This window comes from Triticum dicoccoides, chromosome 3A, assembly GCF_002162155.2.
Source record: "Triticum dicoccoides isolate Atlit2015 ecotype Zavitan chromosome 3A, WEW_v2.0, whole genome shotgun sequence".
Classification (NCBI taxonomy): domain Eukaryota; kingdom Viridiplantae; phylum Streptophyta; class Magnoliopsida; order Poales; family Poaceae; genus Triticum; species Triticum dicoccoides.
In genome coordinates, this window is record NC_041384.1 from 505,379,654 (window position 1) to 505,388,457 (window position 8,804).

The following is an 8,804-nucleotide window of genomic DNA, read 5'->3' on the forward strand; positions in this document are numbered from 1 at the left end:
CTCGACCGCATCCATCTCCAACTTCATCGCGGCGCGCCATGCCGCGTCTCTCTCGGCCTCTGCAAAGGACCGTGGTTCGCCGTCTTCACACACGAGCTGTAGCTGCGCCTCCAGGTCACGTGGCACCAGTCCTGGCACCGGCTGGTCGCCGAGCACATTATCCATCGTACGGTACCGCAGCGGTTCGCCTCCATACCATGCGTCGACCCGCTCCTCGTCGTGAGTGAGCGGGGAAGCGAACTTCATCGGGTTGTGCTCTGCGTGAGCTGGTGCTGATGAAGACGAGCCCGGAGTGGCGACCGCCGGGGCTGGAGTATGCGGCGTCGCTGGTTGTGGTGTCGTCGGTGTAGCAGGCGCCGGAGTCGATGTAGTTTTGGGGGCCGGGGTAGACGTGCCCGGTGAAGAGGAGCTGCTTGCTCCCCCAGCTTCCTTGAAGTGAGCGTACTCGACAATGAAGTCGTCATACGTCGGCGTCGAGCCGTCGTCCACCGCCTTGTCCCATTGCCACCCTCGCCCTTCGTTGAACCCGACGTCTCGCGCTGTGCGCACACGTTGTGTCTTTGGGTTGAGGATGCGGTAGGCCTTTGAGCCCTCCACGTAGCCGATGAAGACTCCCGGAGTGCTCCTGTCGTCGAGCTTGCCGATGTGGCCGAGCTCCTTGGCGAACGCAAGGCAGCCAAAGACCCGCAAATGAGAGACCGCCGGCTTCCGCCCATGCCAGGCCTCGTACGGAGTTCTGTCGTCGAGTGCCTTAGTAGGAGAGCGGTTGAGGATGTAGACGGCCGTTAGCACCGCCTCTCCCCAGAAGACAGCCGGCATCCCTCTTTGCTTGAGGAGAGCCCGAGCCATCCCCACAACCGTCTGGTTGCGCCGCTCGATGACGCCGTTTTGCTGCGGGCTGTACGGCGCGGAGTAGTGGCGCTGGATGCCCTCATCGGCGCAGTACGACGCGAATTCAGCCGCCGTGAACTCGCCGCCGTTGTCAGTGCGCAACACGCGCAATTTGCGGCCGCTCTCCGCCTCCACACCAACCTGCGCGCGCCTGATGGCGTCCGCCGCTTCTCCCTTACTGCCGAGGATCATCACCCACATGTAGCGGGAGAGATCGTCGACGAGCAGCAGGAAGTAGCGTCGACCTCCTGGTGTGGCTGCGTCACCGGGCCGCACAGGTCTCCGTGCACGAGCTCCAGCTTCTCCTTAGCCCGAAAACTCGCCTGTTGGGGAAAGGGGAGTCGTCTCTGCTTTGTCAGTACGCAGATGTCGCAGAACTGCTCCACATGGTCGAGGCATGGCAGGCCTCGCACCATCTCCTTGGCACTTAGACGCTTCAGGGCCTCAAAGTGAAGGTGCCCAAAGCGCTCATGCCACTGCCACGCCTCGTCGTCTCGACGGACAGCGAGACAGACCGGTTGTGCCACCTGTACATCAAGGACGTAGAGTCGATTTTCACCTCTGGGCACCTTGGCGAGAAGGCGACGCTGGCGATCCCAGATGCGTAGGACCCCATGCTCAATCAGCACGCGTGAGCCGTTCTCATCCAGCTGTCCCAAGCTGATGATGGAATTCCTTAGCGCGGGGATGTAGTAGACACCGGTGAGCAGCCGGTGCTCTCCCATCTTGGTGGTGAAGATGACGGAGCCGACGCCCTTTATCTCCACAGCGGAGGCATCCCCGAACTTGACAGAGCCTCGCGCATCGGAGTCGAGCTCGGCGAAGAATTCCCTTCGACCGGTCATGTGGTGGGTGGCGCCGGTGTCGAGGCACCACCCCGTAGCCTTGTCCTTCCCGGAGCCATCGCCGAGAAGAGCGTGTGCTTTTGGCTCATCGAGGTGGATGAAAGCCTTTGCGACTGGAGTCGCCGAGGGTAGCTCAATGCTTGCATGCGCCATGAACAGAGCCGTCTCCTCCTCCTTCGCCTGTGCGACGTGAGCCTGGCCTTGTCGTGGTTGCCGACACTCATTGGCCCAATGGCCAAACCGGCCACAGTTGTGGCAACTGTTGTCTTGTGCCGGCCTGGGCTTGCCAGCGGCGCCGTCCTTGGCGCCTCCACGGGCGTCACCTTCGGCACGTCCTTGTGCCCTGCCCGGGGGGCCTCTTCGCGCCTTACGCTGCTTGCCACGCTTGCGGCCGCCCGTCGAGGAGGAAGGCTCCCCCTTCTTCTTGTCACCAAGGCTGGGATCCCACTGCTCCCGAGTTAGGAGCAGCTTCCCGCCGGTGGTGACGGGCCCCGAGGGGGGCTGTGGCTCGTCGGTGTCGACGACCTTGAGTCGACCTATCGCCTCCTCGATCGTCATCGTGGAGAGGTCCAGCAACGACTCGATCGAGCGAGCCATCTGCTTGTACTTCTCGGGAATGCACCGAAAAAGCTTCTCGACAGCTCTCTCCTCGGTGTAGGTGGCATCGCCAAACTTCACCATCTTCTGCAGCAGAGTGTTGAGACGGAGAGCAAAGTCATCAACGTCCTCACCTGGCTTGAAGCCCAGGTTCTCCCACTCCTTACGAAGTGCCTGCAGGGTGGACTTGCGAGCACGGTCGCTGCCGATGCGTGCTGCGGCGATGGCGTCCCAAGCCTCCTTGGCAGTCCGCTTGTTGGAAAGCGAGAACTGCATCTCGGGCGGGACTGCGGCGATGAGGGTGTCCAGCGCCCGTCGATCCTCTAGGTGGTCGACGTTGCTGTCCTGGACTGCCTCCCACATGCGCCGCACCTGGAGCCTGACCTTCATGATCCCGGCCCACTCGACGTAGTTGGTTTTAGTGAGGGTAGGCCACCCAACACTGGAACCAACATCCCTGACCACAGTCCGGACCTCGTAGAGGCCGCGGTCCTGGTCGTTGCAGCCGCCGTCGCGGTGCGCGCCTCCACCTGGAGCGCGGGCGTGCTCGGCTGCCCACTGCGCCGTCCGCTCCTGCGCCACTTTGGCGCGATCTGCGTCGGCGCCGTCGTCCGCAGGCGCGGAGCTGCTGGAGCTGCCGGGGCTGCCGCGGAGTGCCTTGGCATCCGCCGTAGCCTCACGGGCTGCTTCTGCTGCTGCTGCTGCTTCTACCTCCGCCCTGGCTGCTTCTACCTCCGCTCTGGCTGCTGCCAGCTCCGCTGCAGCCAGCCTGGACACTCTTGCCGCCGCAGCAGCCGCTGCTACAGCCGCTCGCTCACGCTCCTCTGCCACGGCGCGCTCGGCCTCTTGCCGGCGCCGCATGCTCGAGGTAGCCGTGTGCTGAGAGCGACCTGCAGACATGGCTCGCTGCAGGGGGGCTGTTGCGTGAAGAGGAGGCTGATGAAGACGAGCTGCTGCTCGACAGTCCGGAGGGAGGAAGGTAACCAGAGGCAGACGGAGCAGCTGCTGCTACCGACTTGGGCTGCTCATAGGAAATGCTCAGGGTGCAGGTTAACCTGGCTCTGATACCACTTGTTAGACCTTTCAGCCTGAGCATTGATAGTTGTGGATGACACTAGAGTTGGGACAATTTTCGTTGGTTTATTTCTCACACAATGCCATGCCAACCTGAGGGGTTGGGGATACATATTTATAGGCTGCTAGCCAGCCAAGGCATATGCTAAGATGCTGCTAAGATGCCAGTCTAAGATGCTAGTCTAAGATGCTAACTGACAGTCCTTGATGGTCAAGAACAGAACTCTATCCTAACAGCCAGTCCTTGATGGTCCAGGACTTTATCCTCCTAACTGCCACAAGGACCATGTGCTGCAGCCCCACAAGGACCCTAGTACACAGACTTATCCATCAAAGACGACGCATGGTGTCCAGGGAGGAGAAGAAGATGAGGAAGTCCTCGGGGTGGTGCTCGTGCACGGTGAAGTCGCCTTCGGAGAGCTCGAGAGAGCGGAGGAGCAGCTCGGCCACCTCGGCCGCGGCCACCTGCGGCCTGTTGCCGGTGATGGAGGCCACCATGGCGCGGCCAAGAACCCGCTCGGACTCCTCCATCTCCGTGGACTGCGCCATGATGACCCGCACAGGCGCGTCAGGGCGCGGCAGTGGGGCGGTGGCCAGTGGCGGCGTGGCGACGCATGGGAGGGGGCGGCGCTGGGCCGTCACGGCCAGGGGTGTCACGGTGTGGGCGCGTGCCGTCGTTGCGCCGCATGTCGCAGTCACGAGACTCATGGCCTGAGGTGAGGCAGCGCCTGCATCGGACGTCGTTGGTGCAGTCGTGCACCCTGTGGCGGTGGTCGAGGCAGCGAAAGCACAGCCCAGCCACCTCCTCCGGAGACGGGCTGCGACGGCAAGGAGGCGATGGGCTGGGGGTGCCATCCTGGCTCGGCCGGCGGCAGCGGCGGTTCTTGCGCCGCGGCTGCTGGAACCCCTCGGCGTCGAGCACGGCTCCGCCAGAGACGCGGTGGACCTCCGAGCGGGGGCCGAGGCGCTGCCTGGCGGGCACGCGGGAGGCCGGCGCAGTGCGGCCAGGGCCCCTCGCAGCCGGCGACTCCGCCGGGGCCGGTGGGGTGAGGGCGACGTCCCTGTAGGACGCGTCGAGGACTCGCTCTCCGAGCTGAGCTAGCGGTCGCCAGAGGACACGCGCTCGCCGGAAAGGGTCGCTCAACGGTCGGTAGGGGCGGCACCGGTGGATTCCATGACAGGGAGGCAGGGGAAGGGGGCTAAGGGAGCTAGGAGGCCGGCGGCGGCCAGTTGACTTTATCGTAAGCCTTTTTGAAGTCCACTTTAAAAATAACTCCGTTGAGTTTCTTGGAGTGGAGTTCGTGAATAGTTTCGTGTAGGACAACCACTCCCTCCAGAATGTGTTGTCCGTGCACGAAGGCTGTTTGCGCTGGTCGAACAACAGAATGAACAATAGTTAATACCCTATTAGTTCGAACTTCCGTAAAAGATCTAAAGCTTACGTTCATCAAACAGTTTGGCCTAAAATACTTAGTTCGCACCGCATCCTCCTTTTTTTGGAAGCAACGTGATAATACCAAAGTTGAGACGAAACAAGTATTGAGATATTTTCATATTCTTTTGTTGCTAGCTCCTCTGCCAGCTATGGCTATCACATAACTTATTTCACTTTTGTAGGTCCTTACCAAAAACCTCAAGGGAAGATTTTGAATTAATTTTTGCCGAGCTTGATCGAAGTGGTGATTTCAAGGTATGTGTTCTTCTTATGTTCAGTTGGCATGTTTTGCTTTGTGAAGTCAGCAAGTACACAATATTGTTTAGTATTGTGTTGAAGAAAGAATGACATATTCATAATGTTGCTTGCTCCAACTGATGGTACATGCAAATACAAGAGTTGGCGCAGAAATAATTTTGCAATCTGAATTTAGAGTTTCTGTTAAGATTTACAAATGCCTGAACCTTGGTCAATAGTTGCAAGGAACTGAGCTTAGCTTTGTTGGTGGGAGGCGGGGGTGTACTCCCTCACCGCCCATGTCTGAGTCCTCTTCAACTCAGATTTTGGTGCCTATTTGTTCTAATTTATTTATCTTGTCCAGGTTACCTCCGAAGAATTTGCTGACCTATGCAATACCATTGCAATAAAATTTCAGAAAGAACCACCGGTATATTGTTCTTACTTTGGCATTCATGATCCCATACATTTTCCGTGTTACAAAAATGATGCGGTTACTGATGTACACCTTTGGCTGTTAATTTTAATATAGTATTTCAGTAAAAGTTCTAGAACTGCAATTGAAGAATAGCAATTAGACTTTAAGCATAATCTGCCTGTTGTGTAAATATATGAACGGTGAAAATTTGAAAGGTTTGATTAGCAAGGATATAAATTTATTTTGTACCAGGAGTAGTAATACTTTGAAATTTAAATATATATTTATTTTATGTTAATACCGTGTTACTGTAACCAACATTCTGAATTATTTGACTCAGTGTTGTACACATGTTTGCAGCCGTCTTATCTGGAAAAGTTCCCATTCTACCATTCACCACTTTGTGGGAGGTTGAAATCTTTTGTGCGGAGCCGGGTGTTTGAGTACATTATTATTTTCGTTCTTCTGGTAAACCTAGTTGCCGTCATTATCGAAACAACGGTATGAAATCTTTTACATTTACAATTTTTTGAATCGACAGTTGTATAAATGCTATACTTGGTGGTGTGATATGATGATTGACCAATAAATATGATATATGATCTATGATGGGCATATATCTGATAGGTAGAACCATAATATTTCCAATTCTCGCAACTTATGCACCGAAGTTTTGTGAAAAAGAAAGATCAATGCTCTTTGTCCAATATAGTAAAAGAAAAAACAATTCTTCACATTAGTTGGGAGCAAGTGTTTGCAGCATTATTCATTAACTACGGTGTCCAAATTGGAATATTTTTTTGTTAGAAATGATGAACTTATGAGAAGAAGCCTGATTTGTTAACAACGGTATTAATTAAAAATTGGCACGACATGAGCTTTGTTAATTATAGGACTTTGGGTATTTTGTAAGTGAAAAGGTTATAACTGTTGGGAGTCCTATTTGTGAGCAAAAATAATAATCGAAATGAAGTTTGAAGTAGCTATTTTTTCTTCATTTCTTATTGTCCGCTCTCGTGTGCATGTTTGCTAAGTGATGAATAGTTGGTAGCATAAATGTTTGCAACCCACCATCCTCTTACAACTAAAAATCAAAACAATTGAACTTACAATTGCAAACTATCCCTGACAATCTCTTTGCTAATGTGATATTTGCAGCTTGATATAGAAAACAGCTCCTCACAGGAAACGTGGCAGGAAGTAGAGTTCTTTCTTGGTAAGGATCTTGTGGTGACATTGTTTCAACAGTTCTATGTAAGCAGCATTATGATTTTATCTGATGAATTTATACCTAATATAACTTCCGCTGGGAAGTATATCATGTCCTAGAAAGGACGCTGTCAAATGTTTCTCTGACGTTGACTATTAATATATTGAAATTGGATAGGTGAAAATAATACCATTAGATCTATCGTGAAGAATATTACCGCAATAGCATGATTTTATTTTTTTCTCTGACATATTTATATGAAAAGTAATGGTAGAAGTTGCACAATGGAGACCGTGCCTATGTCCAAAGTGTCATTTATTTCCGAATAAAAGGTGTACATTATCTGATTCCAACATACTTGAATAACATATATTATCATCTTGTTGGCTTCCAAAACCATCTCAACCTTTTTCCCTTTTATAGCAGTTTCTTTTCCAGGTAGAATGCCATATGTAAGCATCTTTGTGTTGCTCCAAGTTTAGGCTGTAATGGTGTTCTACATAATTCATATGGAAGCATGTTTAGTCACAAATTCACAATGGGTGTAAGGTTCAAAACGAGCAGAACTTGAGCAAGCCATTTTTATCCCGGTGGAATGTCATACTTAAGCATCTTTGTGTTGCTCCAAGTTTAGGCTGTAATGGTGTACTGCATGATTCATATCGAACCTTGGTTAGTCACACTGGTTGTAAGGTACAAAACGAGCAGAACTTGAGCAAGTTATATATTGGAATATCAGAATTTAAACGAATCAATATCGTAGTTGTATCATATATTCGAGTGATGTGTTCTCAAAAGTAAATTAAGTTATGAAAGATGAACTCGTTCTAGAGGTCACCTCTTTTAGTAGAACTTTAGTGCATTAATGCCCAGAGCATATGCTAGCAGTGGCCTAAAAAAGTAAAAAGTGTGGCAGTACATATTAGCCTTAGCTTGTATTCTGCAGAATCACACTTCCCCGCCACATTTGCTTGGTGCATGTGTTGCACGGCAACACTTGGACTTCACATCACACTTCTTTCATTATTGTCCCCTTTCGTCTTTCCTGTTGGCACCTCACCAGTCAGTTAACATATTTTATTGATGTTTTTTTCATCTTCCTGGAAAATTTATATTGAGATGTTAATCGAAGTAATATTTTGCAGGATGGATTTATGTAGCCGAGATGGCACTGAAAATATTTTCATTAGGATTTGGTGCTTATTGGATGGAAGGCCAAAACAAATTTGATTTTGTGCTTACTTGGACTATATGTAAGTTTATCACACGTTCTCTTCGAGGAAATTTTATTCAGTTTCTTCTATCGATACCTTTTATCTTGTATTGTTAAGAAAAACATCTGCACTAAGAATATTTTGGTTCAAACGGGAGGAATCAGATCCTTTTCACAACTCTATAGGATTCATAAAAAGAAAAGAAAACTACATCTAGTAATTGTGTATACAAGATTATGGAAAACATATGATCGAGCATAATTGATTCACCATTGATCAGAGTCATCAACTTACAAATCAATATGTATGATCTAAAGAAATATAATGCATGGTTCTTGTTAAAGTTAAGCTTTTGTCTATCCTGGAGCTGTATTGTTCCTCCATGCATGCACTGAAAATAAGTTAACAGCTACTCCCTCCGTAACTTAATATAAGACGTTTTTGACAGTGTCAAAAAACGTCTTATATCAGGTTACGGAGGGAGTACTATTGTTTGAGTATTTCATATCTTTAATAACTTTTCAATGGAAGCTAGTATATCTTACATTATATTCTTGTAGTAATCTAACATATGATTTCCTTGTAGTTATTGGAGAGACTCTAACATTTGCCTTCCCGTCAAAGCTTCCCTTTCTTTCAAATGGAGAATGGTAATTTTAACTATTTTGGATGCATTACTTTACAAATTTTAGTCAAGTCACCATACGTACCGATAATATTTCCATTCCAGTATCCTGTGTGCTCTTCTTATTAAAATTCTAGAACAAAAATGAATGACCTCCATGTGTCTTATGAGGTCAAAACCCAGTCCTAAACCTCATGCTCTACGATAATGGCCCACAAGGCTAGAACCAGTTCAACCAAACTAAAGTATGCTTCTTGG

At 50.3% G+C, this 8,804-nt stretch overlaps 1 protein-coding gene across 2 annotated transcripts in view; it reads left to right on the top strand.

Annotated features, from left to right (window-relative positions):
• LOC119268824 (two pore calcium channel protein 1-like) overlaps positions 1-8,804 on the top strand; it is a 34,110-nt gene that overhangs the window by 21,892 nt on the left and 3,414 nt on the right. For both annotated transcript variants that reach the window (XM_037550531.1, XM_037550532.1), the window contains exons 11-16: positions 5,025-5,097; positions 5,444-5,509; positions 5,858-5,998; positions 6,656-6,713; positions 7,853-7,960; positions 8,508-8,571. In XM_037550531.1, the coding sequence (XP_037406428.1) occupies positions 5,025-5,097; positions 5,444-5,509; positions 5,858-5,998; positions 6,656-6,713; positions 7,853-7,960; positions 8,508-8,571 (510 nt within the window). The remainder of the gene's footprint in view (positions 1-5,024; positions 5,098-5,443; positions 5,510-5,857; positions 5,999-6,655; positions 6,714-7,852; positions 7,961-8,507; positions 8,572-8,804) is intronic.